Source organism: Chaetura pelagica, unplaced genomic scaffold, assembly GCF_000747805.2.
Source record: "Chaetura pelagica isolate M959 unplaced genomic scaffold, ChaPel_1.0 scaffold833, whole genome shotgun sequence".
In the NCBI taxonomy this organism is placed as follows: Eukaryota; Metazoa; Chordata; class Aves; order Apodiformes; family Apodidae; genus Chaetura; species Chaetura pelagica.
In genome coordinates this window covers 128,275-151,781 of record NW_009952821.1, presented here as the reverse complement: position 1 = coordinate 151,781, position 23,507 = coordinate 128,275, and the positions used below count along the sequence as shown (strand labels likewise).

Below are 23,507 nucleotides of genomic sequence, written 5' to 3'. Positions count from 1 at the left end.
TGGAGGTCGGGGTGGCAAAGCCTCCTGTGCAGGCAGGGATGCTCCAGCTGGAAGTCAGCCTGGGTTCTCCCCATTGCTTTTCAGAGGATAGCAGCTGCTGACCTCGCCCCAGGCCTGATGTATTTTGGGTGCAGTATCCATGGGCAGCTGGACCTGAATGAAGATGGGCTGGTGGACTTGGCCGTGGGCTCTCTGGGGAATGCTGTGCTGTTGTGGTGAGCTCTGTCTCCTCTGCCTGAAGCTCGGTGCATATGCTGACATTTTGGGGAGGGGTAAAACTCATCTCCCAACAATCTGGTCCATCTTTCCACAATAATGACCCCCTGGCCATGGGGACCATGAAATTTCAGCACAGCTGGGCCCCAGAGGAACTCCAGAGTTGGTTTTACATGGAATGTCATCATGAGTTTCCCCAGGAGTTTCAAACCAACTGGTTGATTTGTGGTGTTTTGCCCAGGCTCCCTCTGGTCTTATTTCATAAGGACAATTTAATACTCACAATTATTGATTAATGTCTGTAAAGTCCCTTGGAGCTGTTGGGAAGGAGGGGAGATGTGCCCAGCAGAGATGGGCCACCCTGGGGTCTGCTTTGGAAAGTGCTGTTGTCTATGCAGAGAGCCAAATCCTGCTCTCAGTGCTGAGTTCCTTCCCTGGCTTAAGCAGGAGGCAAATACCTGCAAATACCTGTTCTTCAGACACTACAGAGATGACCTGAGAGCAGGTCAGCATGCTGTGGTGGCCTTTGGTCTTCCTCAGCACATCCCTGATGTTGAGAAAAACGGGTGAAAAGACGTGAAAAGGGTGAACTGGGAGATGTGGGAGATTTTTCTAGGCCTAGATCTGGGACATCCTGAGCCCCAACACATCTCCCCACCTTTGCTTGCCCCACAGGTCCCGCAGCGTGGTCCGGATCAACACCACCATCCGCTTCGAGCCCTCCAAGATCAACATCTTCACCAAGGACTGCAAGCGGAACGGGAAGGAGGCCACCTGCATGACGGCCTTCGTCTGCTTCACCGCTGTCTTCCTCTCAGCTCACTTCCAGACAGCCAGCGTGGGTAAGCAGCCCAGCTCCTCCCGTGACAAAAAGCCCCAACTCCTGCCCTGTTTGGGTCTGCAAACCCGAGGGAAGCCACCCAGGAACTTGGCACGTCTGGAGGTGCAAACGTTGCCACCCCATCCCTTTTTACCAGCAAATTTGTCCCTGTCTTGGATGTCATAGCAGGGATGGTGGCTCTGCCATCAAGCCATGCCAAGAGACCCCCCAAGGAACCAACCCATAGCCATGTTTAGATGTTTAGATTAGATTTAGAGAGTAGATTTAGGTTAGATATGAGGGAGAAATTCTTGGCTGTGAGGGTGGGGAGAGCCTGGCCCAGGTTGCCCAGGAAAGCTGTGGCTGCCCCATCCCTGGCAGTGTTGAAGGGCAGGTTGGATGGGGCTTGGAGCAACCTGGGCTGGTGGGAGGTGTCCCTGCCCATGGCAGGGGGTGGGACTGGATGGGCTTTAAGGGTCCTTCCCACCCAAACCAGTTTGGAGTTCTGATTCTCCCTGGAAGGAGCTGTCCTGCAGCTTGTCCTGCCGTGGTACGTGTGACAGAGGTGTCACCACCACCTCGCTGGCCAGTGGGACAGGAGAGGACGTGGCCGGCCTGTGTCCTGCAGAGCTCATCCATCCTCCCTGCTGCAGCAGTGTGACACATCTGCCGGCCAGATGTGCCACTTCCCTCCTGTCCCAGGGAGTCTCAGCACAGCCCTTGGCCAGCCCTGCTTCCCCCCCCGTGTCTCGCTGTGACCCTCAGCTGCAGCAGGGGGGGAAGCACCCACGGCTTCAGGTCCTGCAGCCCGGCAGCAAACTCTGTCAGAGGAAAACCAGGTCCTGGATAAAGCCAAAAGGAAAACTCCCTTCCCCTCCAGCAAGACTTTAGGTCTGTACCATCACACCCAGCACTTTCCTCCTCCCTGCTCTAGCAACAGAGCTCGCAGGACCAGCAGCTGAGGGAGGTTTCCTTTGTTTATTTACTTTCCCACTTATTTCTACCCAGAAGAGCCCTCCCGTGGATGGGCTGATGGTTGCTCTATGTTTTCCTGAACGTTTTTCATCTCACTGGGGTGGAAATCCCTCTCTGCTCAGCTGTGGTCTGGGGAGCTTTGGTTTGTTTTCTGCAGCAAATGGTCTCCAGGAAAGCGTCTAGGAGAGGACAGTGCTGCAGGGTACAGCGTCTCCAGAACTGGTGCAGGGCACGATGTGAATATGTAAGAGGTGGATGGTTAGATACCCTGCACAGGTTTCTCATGTAGCCACCATTTTTAGAGCTCTTCAGGACTGCAGAGCTGCAGCCCCTGCAGAGCAGCCGCTTTGCCCCAAAGAAATACCAGTTCGAAACTGATGCGACCATCACCCCGTTTCCCCCCAGCCCGTTTTCCCTGAGCATGCAGCTCCCTGGCAGGCTGTCCCCAGCGAGGCAGGGGCTGGGCAGTGTCCCCGGGAGCCCGTGGTGTGGTCAGTGTCCCCGGGAGCAGGCCTGACCCGGGCTGTCCTTGCAGCGCTGCGGTTCAACGTCACCGCGGACGAGCGTCGCTACACCCCGCGCGCCTACCTGGACCAGAGCGGAGAGCGGCAGCTGCAGAAAGGTCTGGTGCTGCCAGCCGGGCAGGAGCACTGTCACACCCTCCCCTTCCACGTCCTGGTGAGTGGGAAGGAGGACAAGTTTTGGGGGGTTCTCCTCTGCCAGCCCCTGAGAGAGCCGGGATGCGGTGGAAGGAGCCCCGAGGGCACCGTGGGGTCGGAAAGGAGCCTCGTGCCTCAGCCTGGGTTTCTTCACGCTGGGTTTGATGCGGTCAGGGATGGAGCAGAGGCAGCTGCTGGGTCCCTGAGCACTGACTTCATTGCAACCCCAGCTTGCACTTTCTCAGGAAGGTCGTGCACTCCTGACACCCGGGTCAGGCTGGTCCTCCTGCTCCAAAACCGGTGAAAAATTCAATTTTTTTTCCCATCGGGAGCCAAATGCCTCCATGCCAGTCCCTGGGGCTCTCACCTTCTTCACCCCTCTGGCCATCAGAGTCCCCCTCCCCAGGTGCAGGAGCTGGTGAAACCCTCTGCATCGCTCGCAGGGAACAGCTGATGCACAAATCTGGCCAAAATCAAACATTCCCAGGGAATGATGAGAATGTTGTGGAGGCCAGGGAGGGTCACGCTGCCAGACTGGCCCAGCCCCAAGCCCTGGCCTGAATGACCATGAACTTCTGGGGAATGCAAGTCTGGAGCTTGAGGTGGAGCTTGTGCTCAAGAAGCACCTCACTCCAGAGCATCCAAACGCCTCCCGTGCAGCTGGGGCAATGCATGGGAAGGTCTTACAGGGGGTCCAGGAGAGAGGCAGATGCATTACCCATGCATGAACCCCAGGTCAGGGTTGAAGGATGGTTCTGTTCCACCTGGGAACCTGGTTCAGGGACAAACTTTCCCCTAGAGTCTCCATCTTTTGGAGCCAGGTAAAACGTTTCCTACACCAGCAGACAGGCAGGTGTGGGTGGGTGTAGAGCAGCACCACTGAGTTTGGATTGTCACTGTCCTTAGGTGAGGGTTAGCTGGAGAGACAGGTCTCCACTCTGGTGAGACCCCCCCCCTGCAGGACTAGGTCCAGTTCTGGAGTCCCCAACACAAGAAGGACCTGGAGCTGGTGGTGTAAGTCCAGAAAATGCCACAGAGATGATCCAAGGGCTGGAGCAGCTCTGTTCTGGAGCCAGGCTGGGAGAGCTGGGGTGTTCAGCCTGGAGAAGAGAAGGCTCCAGGTGTCGGTGCGGAGGTATCCAGCGAGGGAAGAATGCAGGACAATCAATATGATTGATAGAGCAAACTCCAACTTTATTAGAAATGACAGGCACTTATATACCCTTATCCCAAGTTGTACATGTCCAGAACTACACTTATGATTGGTCAGTTGTACTAGAGCCTGCCACAACCTGAACAATCTGAGCTCCTAGGCTCAGGTATGCACATGCTGAGTCAGAACTCTCCATCCCAACTCCTTCTTCGGCACATCCAGGTGTTTACTTCGTTGCTTCACTTTTATCAACTGGTTCTCATGAGAAAGTCCTTGGTCACTGAGGCCCAGGTGTTCTTCAGTAAAAATAAGATTGCTCACACATCCGTTGTTTATTAAACAACCTGCAACATCCAGGGAGACCTTAGAGAAGCTACCAGTGCCTGAAGGGTCTCCAGGAAAGCTGGGGAGGGGCTTGGGACTTTGGGAGGGATGGGACAACGGGGGAAGGGTTTCCAGCTGCAAGAGGGGAGACTGAGATGAAATCTGAGGGAGAAATTCTGTGCTGTGAGGGTGGTGGGACACTGGCCCAGGTTGCCTAGAGAGGTGGTAGATATCCCATCTCTGGAACCATCTAAGGCCAGGTTGGATGGGGCTTGGAGCAACCTGATCTGGTTGAAGATGTCCCTGCTCACTGCAGGGGGTTGGACTAGATGCCCTTTAAAGGTCCCTTCCAACCCAAACCTGCCTGTGATTCTAGTATTACACACCACGTCCAGTGGGTTGCAAAGCTTTGCTTTCATAAATAATCCCCCCTGGCCTGTTGCTGGCCTTGCCCTCAGACACAGCTCCTCCTCCACGGGCAGGAGCCGTGTCCTTCTGTCCTTCTCAGCCGCGGTGTTTCTGCCGCCACAGGACACGGCCGACTACGTGAAGCCGGTGACGTTCTCCATCGACTACGCGCTGGAGCAGCCTGAGCGCGGCCCCCAGCTGGACGCGGGCTGGCCCACCTCGCTCCGGGTCTCGGTGGGTACCAGCACCCACCTCCCTGTCCTCAAACATCTGCTCAGCAGGTTCCTCTCTGAACGTGACGCTGGCTGCTTTATCTCGTGGCTGTGATCCCTGCAGCCGGGGGTCACTGCCTGTGTCCCCTCTCCTTGGAGTACAACCTGAGGTGGGAAGTATCACCAAGCTGTTGTCCTCCCTTAGGTCCCTTTCTGGAACGGGTGCAATGAGGATGAGCACTGCATCCCTGATCTGGTCCTGGAGGCAAGAAGTGATGTGCCCAGTGCCACGTGAGTAGGTTGCTCAGAGCATCTTCCCGACCAGTATCACAAACCAGGGGGGGTTTCCAAAGTCCAGCCCCATCCTGTGCCCCATCGCTGCTGGGATCACAGCTGGGCCTTCATCCCACACCACCACCATGAGGTTTATCCCACAACACCACAGGGCTCTTCTGGGCACCTCTGCTGGCAGCAGGTCCCCAAGCCTCTGCCTGCTCCTCGCCTGGAATGAATCCGTGGTGTTTCAGGGAATCCACAAAGCAACTAATGTTTGATGCTGTGGACACGAGCCCCAGGGAGACAGATCAGGAAATAGCGGGGGGGGGGGTAAATGCAAGGCTGGCATTGCCCACTTGGCAATTACGGGCTTGACTCACACAGCAGAAATAATTATACCCTGTGTCTGGTGGCTCAAAGCGCTTGTAAAGGACATCCAGGAGCTCAGGACCCTGAACCATCACCTCCCATCAGCAGCAGTGAGCTGTGGGCCAAGCCTAGGGCCAGCCCTGCTGCCTGGGTGTTGCTTGTGTCCCATAACTCAGCATCTCTTGCTCCTTGTCTCCTGTAAGGCTTAGTCCTACAAATAACCATGGGCAGACACCATGGTCTTCAAGGGTGCCAGACCTCTGGCTGGGTTCCTCCTGGAGCTTTCCTGGTGGTATCAGTGGTCATGCCCTGCAGGATCAGGCAGTGAGGTGACCTGCTGAAACAGAGCTTTCCCTCCAAAGCAGCACCTTGGCTTGGAACCTGGTCTGGAGGTGATGCTGCCCTACATTTGCCTTTTTTCTTTTGCATCAAATCCATGAAAACAAACAAACAAAATAACCCAGACCATCCAAAACACACAGCCCTGGCAGAAGCTGTGCTGGAAACCCCACCAGGAGGGAACTAAAGCAGGATCCAGCCCTGGCTGCACTGGAGCACCAGCTCCACCCTGCGCTAAGCGCTACGGGATCCACTTTCCTCTCTCCCCATCCATCCCAGCTGCTCCAAAGGGACACCCGGTCACTGGTGGGGCACTGGTGGGGCACTGGTGGGGCTGTGTGGAGGTGTCAGGGCTGCCGTCCCGCTGCAGGGAGTTCTGCCGGCGGGCGCTGCGCGGGGCCCCGCCGCGCTGCTCGGCCTTCAGCCGCGCCTTCGACACCCCCGTCTTCATCATTGAGAGCGGCAGGAGGAGGGCGGCGGTGGAGGCGGCGCTGGAGAACCGCGGGGAAAACGCCTACAGCGCGGTGCTCAACATCTCCTTCTCCAGAAACCTCCAGTTCGCCAGCTTGGTCACCAAGGTGAGGAAGGCCAGGGGAGGTCTGGGGACATCTGTCCGGTTCTGGGGTCCCCAACACCAGAAGGACCTGGAGCTGGTGGAGAGAGTCCAGAGCAGTCCATGGAGGTGATCCCAGGGCTGGAGCAGCTCTGATCTGGGGACAGGCTGGGAGAGCTGGGGTGTTCAGCCTGGAGAAGAGAAGGCTCCAGGGAGACCTTAGAGCACCTTCCAGTGCCTGAAGGGGCTCCAGGAAAGCTGGGGAGGGGCTTGGGACAAGGGCAGGGAGGGATGGGATGAGGGGAAGGGTTTCCAGCTGCAAGAGGGGAGACTGAGATGAAATCTGAGGGAGAAATTCTTGGCTGTGAGGGTGGGGAGAGCCTGGCCCAGGTTGCCCAGGGAAGCTGTGGCTGCCCCATCCCTGGCAGTGTTGAAGGGCAGGTTGGAGGGGGCTTGGAGCAGCCTGGGCTGGTGGGAGGGGTCCCTGCCCATGCAGGGGTGGGACTGGATGGGCTTTAAGGTCCCTTCTCACCCAGACCAATCTGCCATTCCATGGTTCTGTGATTCAAGGCTTTCCAGAGGCACTGCTAATCCCAGCCGGATGAGAAAGCTGTGTCCTAAACCAGAGCCCCAAAACATCTCCATCCCCCATAAATCAGACATGTTTATGGGCTTATTTCCTAGGCACTCAAAGCCCTTTCAGCTCCTTATTTTGGAAATACAAAGAAGTTTGAATTTTAAGAGCCTGAAAGAAGGTCAAAAGCGGATGAACTAATTTCCCTCTTTATTTTTCTACTCCAATAGTTTTAAAATACTTGCTGCACGTGGCCAAGTTCCTGTCAGGGATGAATTTTTGCAGCTGAGCTATCACTTCTGGAAGTATGGGCTGATAACGGGAGCATGGCCACAGCTCAGTGGCGAGCTGGGAGATGTCACATCTCTCCTGCTGTCCCCTGGATGAGCCCGTTGTGCCCCATCCCCTCCCTGATATTTCCCCCTTCTGCTGATCCCCCCCCCTTCATCCTCCCTCCAATGACTTCATACCCGCCCGCAGATCCCGTGTCCAGCGTTTGTTTTCCTACATGCTGTGCCAAGGGAAAATTGTGGGGAACACTGCCCACAAAATAGGAAAAATGCATTTTCTGGGTGATTACTCCAAGTTAAGTGAGGGGGAGACAAAAACCCCGCGATGGTTGGAGGCAGAACGCGCCGTGCAGGGGTGGTTGCAGGAAATACTTGTAGCTGGTTGGAGCAGAGTCACTGCCAACGGGTTCCTGGCTGCTGTTCCTTGTTAATAAGCAAATCTCCACTGGAGGGGATGGATGTTTGGGTTGGGCTGTACAAAAACCCAAGTAAAAAGTAGCTGTGGCCCCAGAAAGTCCATCGGCTCGACTGACAAGTGGGAGAAAGCTCCAGGCTGTTGCTGGTGGCTGTCAAGGCATTTTCCCTGCAGCCAGAGCTGGGATGTCTCAGGTCCTGGTTAGGTCTGGGGCCACTAGCTTGAACTTGAGCTTCTTAGACCTTTGGCAGGTCTAAGAAGGGCCAAAATGTGGAACAACTCACTGTCTTGTTGTAGGGATGGACACCTGCACACAACCAGGTTGCAACCTCTTGTAGGGTTGCAGGGCAGGGAGAGGAGGCAGAGCAGGGTTGGTGTCCCATCCCACTCCAGCCTGTGCTTGGGCTTTGCAATGGGCAAGAGCTCCCCCAGCCTGGCTGGTGAGCTGGAAGGTGTTCAAGCAGCAGGAGCATAATTGTTGAGATGAGGAAATTCAATATTATTTCTTAGCTGGTGACCATGATGAAGAATAACAGGTTGTGTTGTCTCTTGATGCTTCCCTGTGATTCCTCATCACAGAAAAATATTCTTCCCAGTGCCAGGAATAATTGGGTTAATTTGTTCATGCTGTAGTTGAATTTCTAAAGAGAATTTAAATGAGAAAGCTGCATGTTGCCTGCTGGAAATGCCCTTCTCCAGGAATGGCCCTAGAAATTCAGCTGCATGGGCAGGACTCCCAGCCTGCAGCAAGCAAGTCAGGTTGGTTGGTTGGTTTAGTTGGATTGGTTGTTTTTTTCCAAAAAGTAAAGCCTGTTTTGAGCCTGATGGGTGTGTTTGCTGCTTTCGTAAAGAGCCAGGTCATGGGGCTCCTGCCCAGTGTCATGGATGCTCCATGTGCCATTCTAGGATGACACGGACATCAACATTGACTGCATGACTGAAGACAAGAACCCCAACAAGAAGGTCTGCAACGTCAGCTACCCCTTCTTCCGAGCCAAGGCCAAGGTAAAACCCTTCCCTCCTGCTGGGATGGTTCAGATGCTGCCTTGATGATCAGAGAGCCCCAAAATCAAGCCCAGCTCCTCTGAGGCAAAGAGTTTTACTCCAGTCCTTTGGCACCATTTAGCGTTGACTTCAAACCACCAATGGTAACTTCCCCAAGCTCCTTCCTCACAGGATGAGGCACCTTTTTCTGGCTGAGATATTTTCCTTGCTCAGAACACCCAGGGTCCCTCAGGACCCTCCTCTGAGCCTACCCAAGCCCCCTTGAGTGGCATCCTCTAAACTACAGCTCATGGAGGTCCCTGGCACTGGGGGTAAGCCCAGGTCCAAGGGGCACCGTTTTTATATGCCATAAAACCCACACAGTGCTAAGCTGGGGAGGGAAAAGTGAGAAGATACCATGGGCAGAGCAGGACCTCGCTCTCCAGGGTCACTTCCTGCAGTCACCTCCTGAAATCCCACCTGCACCCCCCTGGGAAAAGGGGCCAAGACAAGCAGGAGCTGCAGATAAAATCTTTCCAAGCCCCTGTATCCGTCTGAAGCCTTTCCTTGTCAGAAGCTTGATAATGACAGATGAGCTGGAGGATCTGGAGCTCCCAAAAAAAGCCCTCTCAGATGCCTGTGGCCGCAGCCCCGGCTCCCCATGACCTACGGGGGCTGAGAATGCATCTGCATGGCATCAGGTAGTCCAGGTCCTGCCAAGACAAAGACAAGCTGGAAATGGAAATCTGGCCCGGGAGCAGCAGGAGCTTTAATATTCTCCTCAGCTGTGCAGTCCCAGACAGTTTGAGGTCATTGCCACAGATGTGACATTTATCACGTTTTATTGGCCTTGGCCACTCTCCGGCTCCTTCCCCTCCAGCCCAGATGGGAGGGAGAAGCCTCTGCCTGCAGGTCCCCCAGGGGGGTTTCCTTCCAAAAATGGGGCTGCTTGTTCCCCCAGTCCCAAAATAAAACAAAAAAAAGGGAGCAAATCCTGCAAATCCCCCACGTGGCCTCTTCTCTCCCTGGAAAGCAGAGGCTCTGCCGAAAGCCCGGCAGCTCCTCCGGTGGGATCAGGGTTGGGGTTTTTCTCCCTTCATACAGTTTTCCATCTGTTCCCAACCTCCACAGGTAGCTTTTCGCCTGGATTTTGAATTCAGCAAGTCGATTTTCCTTCAAAACATGGAGATCTACCTGAGTGCCAGCAGGTCAGTGGCTGCTTCTCCCTTGCACGTGTCCACGAGGTCAAGGGGACGTTCCCTGCTCACCTTGGGTTCCTTCTTCCACAGCCACAAGGGGCTGCTGGGGAATCGGGGGGAATAACCACAGGAAACCTGGTTTTCATGGGTCACTTCCAGCCCTGTGTGCACACACCAGGCAGTTTGTGTTGATTATTTCAATTTTTTATCAATGATCAGAGCAGCCAAGGGTTTGCTGTGCCAGGGCTGCTGCACAGCTGGCTGGGAAACTCTCTCCAAACTATCCACGTTCGTGGCCTTGGGCTCATAAAAGGCAGAATAAAAATAATTCTGACTACGCTTTGGCCAAAAAGCAGTTCAGCCTCTCCCCACCTGCTGTCTTCAACCTCCACCCCCAAAACCATCAGAGGCTCCCATCTCACCCCACTGCTGTTTCAGTGACAGTGAGGAGAAGGAGAGCACCAAGGAGGACAATGTTGCCCACCTCAATTTCCACCTGAAGTATGAAGCCGACCTGCTCTTCACCAGGTGAGTGTTTCAAAAGGGGACACAGCTTTTTTGTTTTGGGGGGGTGACACTTGCAGGTTGTCCCTTGGCAAAACCAGTGCCAGCCCCATGGGAGCCGAGTTCAGACAGAGCCCCCTGGGCTTTATTTTGGGGAATTTGTTTAGAAAAGGGGCTGAAGGAACAACAACAACAACAACAAAACTCAGGAGCATCCTGCTCAGTGGGTCCTTCTAAAAATTAAGAGCCAGGAGCAATGAGGTGCTCTGAGAATGTTCAATAGGTGTGAGGCCAATTTAATATCTTTTATGTTAAGGGGGAAAAGTCTTTATGGAAGGTAATAATGTTCATAGCATGTGTCTGGGCCTGCAGCCATCCCACTAAAATATCCTCCCCCCAGGAGCTCGGCTGAGGAATCCCATGCTGGATGTGGGGAAGGAATAGTGTGGCCAGCAGGAGTAGGGATGAGATTCTCCCCATGTGTTCAGCACTGGGGAGGCCTCACCTTGAGTCCTGTGCCCAGTTCGGGGCCCCTCACTGCAAGAAGGACCTTGAGGTGCTGGGGCAGGTCCAGAGGAGACAATGAGGCTGGTGAAGGGACTGGAGGGAAAGTCTTATAGGGATGGGCTGAGGGAGCTGGGGGTGTTTAGCCTTGAGGAGACTCAGGGGGGACCTTCTCACTCTCTACAGCTCCCTGAAGGGGTTTGTACTCAGGTGGGGACTGAGCTCTTTTTCCAGGCAACCTGCAACAAGACAAGAGGGCCTGGCCTGAAGCTGCTCCAGAGGAGGTTTAGGTGGGATATCGGGAAGCACTTCCTCATGGAGAGGGTGATCAGACATTGGATGGGCTGCCCAGGGAAGTGATGGAGGCACCATCCCTGGAGGTGCTCCAGGGAAGGCTGGAGGTGGCACTGAGTGCCATGGTCTGGAGATGTGGGGGTGTTGGTCACAGGCTGGACTTTATGATCTGAAAGGTCTTTTCCAGCCTTGGTGATTCTGTGATTTGGGCGTGGGCAGGAGCTGAGGCAGGTGCAGGAGCTGAGCCACAGGTGGGAATTTATTAACCTGATGATAAGAAACAAACCTGGACTCCAGAAGCACATTCCCTGGCCCTGCTCAGGGCAGATTTTTAAGACCTCCAGCCATTTACATTTTTTTAACACTAGGGGCAGTGAGGGACTGAAAATAAAACCACTGTAATACTTATAATTTATGGGGAGTGGAGGGGGAGATGCTCAATTTAGCATGTGTCAGAATCACCCTTATGGGGGAAAAGGGAAAACTGGGAGGAAAAACAACAGCACAAAAAATTCAAAATTGGGCACCTAGAGGGGATAAGGTGAGGAAATAATTTCAAAGGGTTTTGGAGGTTTTGGGCTACGTGGCCCAGCAAGGAGTGGGGGTCCCATTGCAGGTGATCCCAACCAGGTTCCCAGATGCTCCTGGCTCCTTCCCCTCCTTTCCAGCTGCAAAAAGAGAGATGGGATTTACCTCCCAAGATTTATATGTGACATTCAACCTGCCAACCAGGGCCTTGGAGGTCTCTGCTACATTATAAAGAAGAAAAAAAAACCCTACAAAGAAAGGGAAAATATGCAGAAGCAGAGGAGCATGAAAATTCCTCATCTGTCCTTGCAGGATGTGGAGCCAGGACGTGGTTTCCATCCAAAATGGAGCCAGACAGTCCAAAAGTCTTCTCTTTGGGCAACCTGCTGGTAGAGGGGCTGAGGCCACCTGGTGCTTCATGACTTGTCCTCCTTTGTCATGACAGGGCATCGAGCCTGGACTACTATGAGATCAGGTCCAACAGCTCCCTGGAGAGATACGACAGCATCGGCCCCCCCTTCCATGGCACCTTCAAGGTAAGGAGGGGGCTTCCCATGGGATGATGGACCCCGTAAGAGGTGGGATGTGCTACAGTCACCCTGCTTGTCCCCATCCTGTGAGATGCCAGGAACATCCCTGTCCTCTGCCCTTGCAGCTGCAGAACCTGGGCTTCTTCCCCGTGGAGGGGGTGACCATCAGGCTCACCATCCCTGTGGCCACCCGGGCGGGCAACCGCCTCCTGCTCCTGACGGAATTCCTGGTGGATCAGGTAGGGAGGGGGAGTGTCACCCTGCACTATTTTTTTTTAAGGACGTGTGGGTCCCTCTGCACCAGGGACACCTCACAGAGGGCCACTCCATCCTTTTGCAAACCCCTCTGTGCTCACACCTGCACAGAAGCTCTTGGCTCATGCTCAGGCTTCTCCCTTTTGCATCCACTTGGCTGGAAACATGGAAAATGAGAGTAGCCAAAGGGCTTTTTCCAGGTATTTTTCCTACCTAGACCTCCCACTGGTAGGCAATTAATTCTTGGAGGTCTTGAAAGCATCTGCTGTGAACTGCAGGGACTGTAAAAGTGGGTAGAGGGCTGGGATCACACCCTGGGGGATCCTGAGCCTCCTGCTGCTCCTCCAGCCACGTGGAACTCACGATGGTCATGATGGAGAGAGCCCAGCACAAGAGTTAGTGTGTTCAGGGTTGGGTTTGGCCCGGGCTGTGGGTGCCCCATCCCTGGCAGTGTTGAAGGGCAGGTTGGATGGAACTTAGAGCAACCTGGGCTGGTGGGAGGTGTCCCTGCCTATGCAGGGGGTGGGACTGGATGGGCTTGAAGGTTCTTTCCCACCCAAACCAGTCTGAGGTTCTGTGGTTCTCCCACAGGAGAACACGACCTGCAACATCTGGGGAAACACCACAGACTACAGGAGGACACCGACCGAGGAGGACCTGACCCACACCCCCCACCTGGTATGCAGCCTGGGGGCCTGATCCTGCCCCAGGGCTGAGCTCTGCCACCCCAAACCAGGGAGAAAGCCCAGGATGGGGATGCCCCCTGGCCTTGGGGAAGGATAGGTTTGGATCTTGCTTCCCTCCCAGCAGAGAGGCTTCTCAGCATCAGTGCTCCCACACCACAAACAAATCATAGAATGATTTGGGTTGGAAGGGTTAGTTAGATGGTCTTTAGGGTCCCTTGCAACCCAAACTATCTTAAGGCTCTATCAAACTTCTCCCCTTGCAGAACCACAGCAACTCCGACATCATTTCCATCGACTGTGATGTGAAATTAGCCTCCAACGAGGAGATGAACTTGCACTTGCGTGGCAACCTGTGGATGAAGTCTCTGAAAGCAGTAAGTCCTCCCAAAAGTGGACACGTGGCTTCTGAGGAAAAAATCCTCCACGGGAGCCTTCACACCATGAAAACCTGGGGTTTTCTTCCCTCTCCTGCAATTCCCTTCCACTCCAGGAAGCCCAGACACGTGTGAAGAGACTTTTGTTTGCAAATTCTACCTACCCCACCAGTGTGTACATCCAACATCCCACAAATCACCTCACTGGGAGGGAGGGAGGGGTTTAATCCCAAGCTGCCTTTTTTGGGGCAGTTCAGCCACATTCACTACCTGACCTGCACCGTCCTTCCCCCCGCGGATACGCGTCACCCCCAACGGGGATGCAAAGCCCTGGGGAGCAAAAACGTGGGGAGCAAAGCCATCGGGGGGGCACCCAGCTGGGGTGCTAGGTCCTTGCCCACCAGGGATGGTCATGCCCAGCGTCTCTTTGTGCAGCTGAAGTTCAGGGCACTGAAGCTCAGCACCACCGCCCTGCTCCAGCGCCGCTTCGGGAGCCCCTTCATCTTCCGCGAGGAGGATCCCAGCCGCCAGGTGAGACCCCCCCACAGGGACCCCGGCAGCTTTGGGAACGCTGCAGCACTCTGCTCTGATCCCAGTGGGGAAAAAAAACCCTGGGGATGGCAGTCCCTGGGGTGACACAGCTCTGCAGAGCCCCGAGCAGCTCGGTGCAGCTGTGAGCAGGCGGCTCCAATCCCAGCGTCACGGGGCTGAGCAGGGAAAAGCTGAGCCAGAGGGTTGGGGGGTGGGGTGGGCACCTTCTCCAGCATCTCCCCAGAGGATGGGGGATGCTCAGTGTGCCACCCCACACCCCCCACGCCCTGCCCACTCAGCTCTTGCACCCAGCAGCATCTTCAACTGCTCTTTCCTCACAGATAACCTTTGAAATCTCCAAGCCTGAGGAGTGGCAGATTCCCTTCTGGATCATCGTGGGGAGCACCTTAGGAGGGCTGCTGCTCCTGGCCCTGCTCGTCCTCGTGCTCTGGAAGGTGAGTAGCTCTTGAGGGAGACCCCCAGGCCTGGAGGGACCCCCTGCTCCCCACCTCCCTCAGCCCCTTGGCACTGTTGGGCATCACAAAAGTCCCTCTAACCTGTTTCTTCTTCCATATTGTTTGTATTAATATCATACATGAATATAGTGCATAGATTAGTGTTCATGTTCATATCAGGCTGATAGGAATGACATGCAATACAGTAAAACTAACCTATGAACATTAATATTAATGATATGCAATATATTTATATTGAGTCTATGTGGTATATGTAATAATGTATCTATGTGGTGTAAATTGAGAGGGGCGATTTAGGTTAGATATTGGGAAGAAATTCTTCACTCTAAGGGTGGTGAAAACTGGGATGGGTTCCCCAGGGAGGTTGTTGTTGCCCCATCCCTGGAGGTTTTTCAGGCCAGGTTGGATGAGTTTTTGTGCAGCCTGGTCTGGTGGTTCCCTGCTCATGGCAGGAACTTGCACTTGCGTGGCAACCTGTGGATGAAGTCTCTGAAAGCAGTAAGTCCTCCCAAAAGTGGACACGTGGCTTCTGAGGAAAAAATCCTCCACGGGAGCCTTCACACCATGAAAACCTGGGGTTTTCTTCCCTCTCCTGCAATTCCCTTCCACTCCAGGAAGCCCAGACACGTGTGAAGAGACTTTTGTTTGCAAATTCTACCTACCCCACCAGTGTGTACATCCAACATCCCACAAATCACCTCACTGGGAGGGAGGGAGGGGTTTAATCCCAAGCTGCCTTTCTTGGGGCAGTTCAGCCACATTCACTACCTGACCTGCACCGTCCTTCCCCCCGCGGATACGCGTCACCCCCAACGGGGATGCAAAGCCCTGGGGAGCAAAAACGTGGGGAGCAAAGCCATCGGGGGGGCACCCAGCTGGGGTGCTAGGTCCTTGCCCACCAGGGATGGTCATGCCCAGCGTCTCTTTGTGCAGCTGAAGTTCAGGGCACTGAAGCTCAGCACCACCGCCCTGCTCCAGCGCCGCTTCGGGAGCCCCTTCATCTTCCGCGAGGAGGATCCCAGCCGCCAGGTGAGACCCCCCCACAGGGACCCCGGCAGCTTTGGGAACGCTGCAGCACTCTGCTCTGATCCCAGTGGGGAAAAAAAACCCTGGGGATGGCAGTCCCTGGGGTGACACAGCTCTGCAGAGCCCCGAGCAGCTCGGTGCAGCTGTGAGCAGGCGGCTCCAATCCCAGCGTCACGGGGCTGAGCAGGGAAAAGCTGAGCCAGAGGGTTGGGGGGTGGGGTGGGCACCTTCTCCAGCATCTCCCCAGAGGATGGGGGATGCTCAGTGTGCCACCCCACACCCCCCACGCCCTGCCCACTCAGCTCTTGCACCCAGCAGCATCTTCAACTGCTCTTTCCTCACAGATAACCTTTGAAATCTCCAAGCCTGAGGAGTGGCAGATTCCCTTCTGGATCATCGTGGGGAGCACCTTAGGGGGGCTGCTGCTCCTGGCCCTGCTCGTCCTCGTGCTCTGGAAGGTGAGTAGCTCTTGAGGGAGACCCCCAGGCCTGGAGGGACCCCCTGCTCCCCACCTCCCTCAGCCCCTTGGCACTGTTGGGCATCACAAAAGTCCCTCTAACCTGTTTCTTCTTCCATATTGTTTGTATTAATATCATACATGAATATAGTGCATAGATTAGTGTTCATGTTCATATCAGGCTGATAGGAATGACATGCAATACAGTAAAACTAACCTATGAACATTAATATTAATGATATGCAATATATTTATATTGAGTCTATGTGGTATATGTAATAATGTATCTATGTGGTGTAAATTGAGAGGGGCGATTTAGGTTAGATATTGGGAAGAAATTCTTCACTCTAAGGGTGGTGAAAACTGGGATGGGTTCCCCAGGGAGGTTGTTGTTGCCCCATCCCTGGAGGTTTTTCAGGCCAGGTTGGATGAGTTTTTGTGCAGCCTGGTCTGGTGGTTCCCTGCTCATGGCAGGGGGGTTGGAACTGGATGATCTTTAAGGTCCCTTCCAACCTTCATGATTCCATGATTCTATTAATGTTAACATGGAGACACCTGCAGTAATGATAAATTATATTGATCCATGTGTTGGGACCATTTCTGTTTAACATCTTTACTGATGATCTCGATAAGGACACAGAGTGCATTATCAGTGAGTTTGCAGGTGCCATCAAGCTGGGCAGGAGTGTTGCTCTGCGTGAGGATGGGGAAGCTCTACAGAGAGACTTGGATAGATTAGATCCTTGGGCTGATGTCAATGGTCTGGGCTTCAACAAGGCCACTTGCTGGGTTTAAGCACAGAAGTAGCTCTGGATTTCAGCTGGGCACTAACATCTTTTTTGAGCAATGCAAGGTCCTGGGGGTTCTCATTGACAAGAGGCTGAATATGAGCCAGTGTGTGTCCAGGTGGCCAAGAAAGCCCATGGCATCCTGGCTTGTCTTAGAAGTGGTGTGACCAGCAGAGTGGAGAGGCCATTGTCACCCTGTGCTCAGCATTGGTGAGGCCAGACCTGGAGTTTTGTGTTCAGTTTTGGGCACCTCAGTTCAAGAGAGATCTCAAAGTGCTGGAGCCAGGACAGAGGAGGCAACGAAGGTGGTGAAGGGCCTGGAGAATCAATCCGATAAATAAGGCTTGAAGGAGCTGGGAATGTTTAGGTTGAGAAAGGGGAGGCTGAGGGGAGACCTCATCAGTCTCTGCAACTACCTGAGAGGTCATTGTAGAGAGGTTGGTGCTGTTCTCTTCTCCCAGGTGATTGGTGACAGAACCAGAGGGAAGGGCTTCAAGCTGCACCAGGGCAGGGTCAGACTGGACATTAGGAACAATTTTTTGACAGCAAGAGTGGTCAGACACTGGCACAGGCTGCCCAAGGAGGTGGTAGAGTCCTCATCCCTGGGTGTGCTTAAGGGTCGTTTGGATGTGGTGTTGGTGGATGTGGTTTAGGGGAGAACTTTGTAGAGCAGGGATGATGGTTGGACTCGGTGATCCCGAGGGGCTTTTCCAATCTGAACAGTTGTAGAATGTGTCCCATTTATGTTACATACACTGTATTACGAGACACTCTCGTGCACTGATGAAAAGAAAGCTGCTCCCCAGCCAGCAGCTGAAGGGATGATGGGCTTTTCCTCTTTTCCTCTCCCACCCCACAGCTCGGGTTCTTCAAGCGCGGGATGCGCCGGCGGGCGGAGCAGCGGGAACGGAGCGCCCAGGGGCTGCAGTGATGCTGCCGGGACCCCCACACCCCTCCCCGGGGACAGAGCCAAGGACCACCTGGATGCTGAGGGATTTGGGGATGCTGAGCTCCTGTTTGCACCAAAGCTTCAGCCCTTTGCATGAAATCACCTCAACGGGACTGAAAGAAAAGTGAAACCCCCCTACGTGCAGCGACAAAGACCCCCAACTCGGGGGGGAGGGGGGTTTGTGAGGAGGTGGGAGCAGAGGGGGGGAAAGGGAGGCACCAAATCAACCTGCCCTGTAACCCGGGGCAAACTGTGGGGCTGCCAAACGCTGTACAAAAGAAATAATAGCCTTGACACCTGAGGGTGGCTGAGCTGCTGCAGCCCCCGGGCCCTGCTGGCCCCGCTCCCAAACTGCCTCCATGTTCCTGACCCGCAGCCATCGGGCTGGAGACCTTCATTTGCTGCCTTCTTCATGCACTGACTACACCCCCGAGCAAGTCCAAGCACCTTAATGCCAATCTCCAGTGTCCAGCTGTACAGACTGAGTTTAAAACAAAAGAAAACAACATTCGCCTGTTTAAGAGGAGGAGAAAAAAAAAAAAATCAATTAAAAAACCCCCCAAAATTTAAAAAGTAACATAAGAAAAACTACAGTTTGAAGCTTTTCCTAAAACTTGAGCAGTTTTGAAGAGCTTGTGTCCAGCAAGGGCCCACTTGTGTGTCATATTTTGTACATAGTTGGTGTCACATGAAGCCAGACGGTCGGTGCTGTTTGACCAAAATCTTCCCCTTTTTTGCATAACAGAATTATTTATGCTAATATTAATTTTATGGATGAGAAGAAAGCATATGTCCTCTGGATGTGTAATGAAGTTTGTTGAATACTGTCCTAGTATTTTTTAAGGATTAAAAAATACAATCTTTAAAAAAATGAAAAAATAAGGGGGGTGGCCTCCTGTGTGTGCTCACTCACTGCTGCGGTGCAGGACGAGGGTGGGGAGGGATGGGGCTCAGAATTTTTCCCCTCCACTTATCTATATCTATCTATCTATCTATCTATCTATCTACTTATGTATCTGCCTATATATCTACCTCTCTATTTATCTCTCTACTTCTCTGTGTCTATCTATCTATCTATATCTATCTATCTATCTATCTATCTATCTATCTATCTATCTATCTATCTACTTATATATCTATGTATCTACCTCTCTATTTATCTCTCTACTTCTGTGTCTATCTATATCTATCTATTTATCATGTGTGTCTATTTATCTACCTATATATTTATCTATGTGTATATCTATCTGTATATTTTTCTTTCTTCTTTCTTTCTTTTCTTTCTTTCTTTCTTTCTTTCTTTCTTTCTTTCTTTCTTTCTTTCTTTCTTTCTTTCTTTCTTTCTTTCTTTCTTTCTTTCTTTCGTTCTTTCTCTTTCTTTCTTTCTTTCTTTCTTTCTTTCTTTCTTTCTTTCTTTCTTTCTTTCTTTCTTTCTTTCTTTCTTTCTTTCTTTCTTTCTTTCTTTTCTTTCTTTTTCTTTCTTTCTTTTTCTTCTTTCCTTTCTTTCTTCTTTCCTTTCTCTTTTTCTTTTTCTTTCTTTCTCTTCCTTTCTCTTCCTTTCTCTTCCTTTCTCGCTTTCTCTTTCTCTCTGCATGTGTCTATATCTATGTATATCTTTATCTACGTGTATATCTATCTGTCCATATATTTATCTCTATATATCTTTCTCTCTCTATGTGTACACCTATCTGTCAATCTGTATATGAATCTATCTGTATATCTATCTCTCTCTCTACCTACATATCTATCTGTATATCTCTATCTATCTGTCTGTGTGCATCTATGTGTATATTTATCTATTTATCCATGTGTACATCTATCTATCTATCTATCTATCTATCTATCTATCTATCTATCTATCTATCTTCCATCTACCTACCTACCCTACCTACCTACCTACCTACCTACCTACCTACCTACCTACTATGACTTAAACATTTGTTTTGTGCACTTCCACCAGCCAGGCTAAAAACTGCCACTAAATTCTCAGCAAAGTACAAAACTGCAGCTGTCCTGATGGCTTCAGAGAGCTCCACCTCAGCAGGCAGGAGGAGGACATGGAAGGTGATGACTGAAAGCTGTGGTTTTCAAGCACAGCAGCCCAGCCCACCTGAGGTACCAGTGACACATTTTTCATTTTAGGAGCTACTTTCTAGGAGAGTCAAGTTTGCAGCCTAGAAGACACAAGATTCCTAAAGCTTTTCCCTTGAAGGAGCCACAACATCCAGTTATGGCACCAGGCAAATCTAAGCCACACTCATCTTCTCAGCACTAGACAGAAATCAAGATTTCAGAGCTAATTCCACATTCAATGTTTATTTATTTGTAATACAAATAGAAACGTGTGCCCAAATCTCACCTTAAAGTTCTACCCAGATTGTTAAAAAAACAACAAAACAACAACAAACAAAACCCTAGAACATTCTTTCATCCTCTGACAGTTAAAAAGCTGCATTTAAAATAAAAGAGTTTTCAGTAGCCTGTCAAAACAAGTGACATTTTACTGTCGGAGTATCTGCAACTTCTACCAAGGAGAAGCACTTTCTCAAGCAACAGGGTCATTATACAATCAGTTGCTTATCATAAAAGATCTTATGATAGGATTAATTTTTTAAAAATCAGTTTTCATAGAGATTTTCCATAACGAAAGGAGTAAAAATCATGAGGAAAAAAATAAAAATAAAAATAATAATCCTCAAGTCCAATTCAGGGAGGCACAGACTCCACCCTTCTTGGAGAAGCCAGTTTCAAGCAGGGTCCTGCTCCAGAGGAAGACTCTCTCTTTGGCTCCAGACCACTCCGTTAGGAAGATACAGCATTTGGGATCCAAGAGTGCAGTTTGACAAACTTTGAGTCAAAAAAAGGTGCGTGTTGATCGTTGAAACAACAACAGAAAACAACCAGTGATAAAGCATTTTGAAATGTTGGGACACACACAAACACAAATACCCTACCCATTTTCTAGGTATCCATGCATGATTTTCTAGATGAGCAACTTAGCTACATGAAAAGAAACCATGACTCTGGTTCATTTCGGTCAATGTGCAAGTTCTTTTTTCCAGAGTTATTCATTACTTACTGTAGTAGCATAAATGAAGAGCTTGATACTTCAGCTGTTACTAGATGAACATACCATGGCTGAATTTAAACCTGTATTTCCTAACAGAGCATTCCATACGTCTGTAGCTGTTGATAACTGCTGTTCAAAATTTAATTTAAAAAAAAAATCATCATCATCATTAAAATGTTACCAACATCTTCAGCATTAACTGAAAGGCAGAAAAAGATGGTGAGGTAAGAGAGCAACGGGCTGCTCTGCAGGTCCAGACTTCACTTTTAACCAACTACCACGTAATTTCCAACTGGTTTTTTCCCACCTCACTCCAAGAAATTGTAGAATTTGCAAAGCTAAGAGGGTTGAGAGGGGCTTTCAGAGGTGCCTTTGGAAATGGCTTCCTAAAGGCTGCAAATCCAAAGTGGAGATGTGCATTGGTACCAAAACATTCTGCACAAGTTACAGTGGGATTCGTTTTGCTTATAAAAACAAACAAACACCAAACCAAGAGATAATGAAGCGATTCTTTCAACTAAAAGAAATGACCAACATCTCAAACATCAGGTTTGACTACAGGAAAATGATGTGGCTTTTTCCACGCCCCCCCCCACCCCAAGATCTGAGGCTGCAGCTCCAAATCCAGAGGAGCCCAAAACCAAAAGACTAGAGAGAAACAGCAGCTGTACTCTGCTGTCTGCAGTCAAGGTCATCCCAGGTAGCACCACCACAAAGGATTTTTACGTAGCCTAGTGGAACTTGACAAAGTCTTCCAGAGTTCTAGGGATCTGGTTTTGGTAGCTGATGTTATAGATCCGTACTGCTCGGGCAGCCAGGCACTTGAGACTCAGCTTCATTTGAGTTTTAAGGAGTATTTCAGACACCCCTGTGGTACTTTTATCAAGAGGGGTCTTCTTCTGCTTGTTCGTCATGTCTGTGTGAGCACCAGCCTCCACCAGGCTAATGATGATGGAATGCAACGTCAAGAAGTCACTGATGGGCCTGTGGTATTGGACAATGATGTGGAGAGGACTGTTTCCTTCGTTGTCCACGGCGTTCACATCAGCACCACAATCCAGCAGGAGCTTTGTCACCAGGGCGTTGGGGAAGCTGCAGACGTCGTTGGTGTGGAAGTCGTCGACGGGGGTGCTGGAATTGACGGCGTGGTGGAGCAGGCTGGAGCCATCCCGGGTCCTGGGGTCCAGGTGGATCAGGTTGTAAATCTGCTTGTTGATTCGCGACTGATCCTCTTCGCTGCACTGGGTCTTGGTAGAGATGCAGACCAAGTAGAGAAAGGTGAAAATGTTGCACTCGTAGTTGTCCATGGCGGTGTGGATGTCGGAGTCCTGGGTGGTTTTGATGCGGGACATGCCTTGTTCTATCTCCAAGACGCTGCACCTCAGGACGCTCTCGATGTCCTTGGCCTTCACGGGCTCGTTTAAGTGGATCATCTGAGAAAAGACCTGGGCAAACCTCAGGAGGTCCTTATGAGTGTTCCTGTTGCCCTTCTGCCTCAGGTGCAGGGCGTGGAGCCACAGCTTGATGCACTGCTCAAACTCCATGTTATCTGCATAAACAGCCCCCCGGTAAATAATGGGGTGAGACACATCGATGTTGTCCGAGCCCAGAATCCTCTCCCGCACGATGAGGCCTTCCATGTGAAGGGCATCTCTGTCCTGCCTGATGGACTCTAATTCCTGAGGAGTCCTGCATTCAGTCCTGTTCCCATAAGCTTCAATTTGTGGAAGAACTTCCTTTTCAATGATATTCTGGCTGTCCCGGTACCTCTCCAGCATGGCTAAATATAAATAGTGGTAGGTCTTCATGATATCGTAGTTCTCCCTGTCATTTGCAAACGAGGCACCCAGCAGTTCCAGAGCCTCGATGCGGCTCCTCCGGTCGCAGTCGGCATGAGCCAGCAGCAGCTCCACGACATCAGCCTTGCAGCTCTCAGCTGCCACCTTCAGCGGAGTCATCCCGTGGCCGTTGACCATCATGGCTGCCTTCCACTTGACCAGCTCCCTCACGATCTCCAGGTGACCCGCCTCGGCCGCGAAGTGCAGGGCGGTGGCCCCGCAGTGGGCCTTGGCGTTGGGGTCAGCATGCTGCTCCAGCAGGTACCTCACCACGTCCGTGTGGCCCTTGTAGGCCGCGATCATCAGGCACGTGTTGTCGTACTTGTTGGCGATGCTGATGTTGGCGTTGTTCTCCACCAGGTACTTGACGATGTCCAGGCGGCCATCGAAGCAGGCGGCCCGCAGCGGGGTGGAGTTGGTCACCGTGGTGTGGTTGACGTTGGCGCCGTGACTCACCAGCAGCTTGACCACCTCAAAGTGCCCGGCCCCCGCTGCGCACCACAGCGCCGTGGCGCCGTCGATCACGAAGCTGCGAGAGGCAGAAACGACAAGTTCAGCTCCCACAGCACAGGCACCCACACGCCCACCCGCAGGGCTTTTATGGCCATCCTTTTGTTTTTTGCACTCGGAGGACCTCGCTGGGGTAGCCCAGGTAAAAGAAGGAGAGACTCACCGAGCACACAGGGCTCCCGAGGAAAGAAGCACTGGAGGCTGAAACTTCCCAGCAGCCAAGGGATTTAGACACATTTTGCACTTCCCAGGGCTGCTGTGAAGATCCCACCTGCAAGCTCCAACCCTCGGAGGTCTCAGGAAGCAAGAGTTACAAAAATTCCTGCTCCTGGGATGCCTCGTGCCAGAAACCGACACGTGAAAGAAAGACAGAAAATTTAACATTTTGCACCCCGACACCAAAGCCCAAAGTCAGACACGA

General features: G+C 52.1%; 2 protein-coding genes across 2 annotated transcripts in view; one reads left to right on the top strand and one right to left on the bottom strand.

Annotated features, from left to right (window-relative positions):
- Window positions 1-17,650, top strand: part of ITGA11 (integrin, alpha 11) — a 50,004-nt gene extending 32,354 nt beyond the window's left edge. Inside the window, exons 15-30 of the mRNA XM_009995137.1 lie at window positions 85-215; window positions 892-1,058; window positions 2,547-2,689; window positions 4,679-4,789; window positions 4,973-5,058; window positions 6,122-6,329; window positions 8,490-8,588; window positions 9,699-9,775; window positions 10,205-10,294; window positions 12,042-12,132; window positions 12,252-12,365; window positions 12,973-13,059; window positions 13,331-13,441; window positions 13,877-13,972; window positions 14,314-14,427; window positions 17,579-17,650. Coding sequence (XP_009993439.1) covers window positions 85-215; window positions 892-1,058; window positions 2,547-2,689; window positions 4,679-4,789; window positions 4,973-5,058; window positions 6,122-6,329; window positions 8,490-8,588; window positions 9,699-9,775; window positions 10,205-10,294; window positions 12,042-12,132; window positions 12,252-12,365; window positions 12,973-13,059; window positions 13,331-13,441; window positions 13,877-13,972; window positions 14,314-14,427; window positions 17,579-17,650 — 1,797 coding nt within the window. The remainder of the gene's footprint in view (window positions 1-84; window positions 216-891; window positions 1,059-2,546; window positions 2,690-4,678; window positions 4,790-4,972; window positions 5,059-6,121; window positions 6,330-8,489; window positions 8,589-9,698; window positions 9,776-10,204; window positions 10,295-12,041; window positions 12,133-12,251; window positions 12,366-12,972; window positions 13,060-13,330; window positions 13,442-13,876; window positions 13,973-14,313; window positions 14,428-17,578) is intronic.
- A 3,819-nt stretch (window positions 17,651-21,469) lies between these two features.
- FEM1B (fem-1 homolog b (C. elegans)) lies at window positions 21,470-23,323 on the bottom strand. Its single transcript, XM_009995141.1, has 2 exons — window positions 23,250-23,323; window positions 21,470-23,105 (listed from the first exon to the last, which is right to left on the bottom strand). Exons 1-2 carry the CDS (start codon window positions 23,321-23,323, stop codon window positions 21,470-21,472), a joined length of 1,710 nt encoding a protein of 569 aa, XP_009993443.1.
- Between the last annotated feature and the right edge of the window lie 184 nt (window positions 23,324-23,507).

What these genes read in the sequence shown, in the direction of transcription:
- FEM1B (XM_009995141.1), bottom strand. Translation starts at nt 23,323, where the DNA reads ATGTGTCTAAATCCCTTGGCTGCTGGGAAGTTTCAGCCTCCAGTGCTT. An exon ending in TCGGGAGCCCTGTGTGCTCG is followed by an intron (nt 23,106 to 23,249) that starts GTGAGTCTCTCC and finishes TGCCTCTCGCAG; the next exon opens with CTTCGTGATCGACGGCGCCA.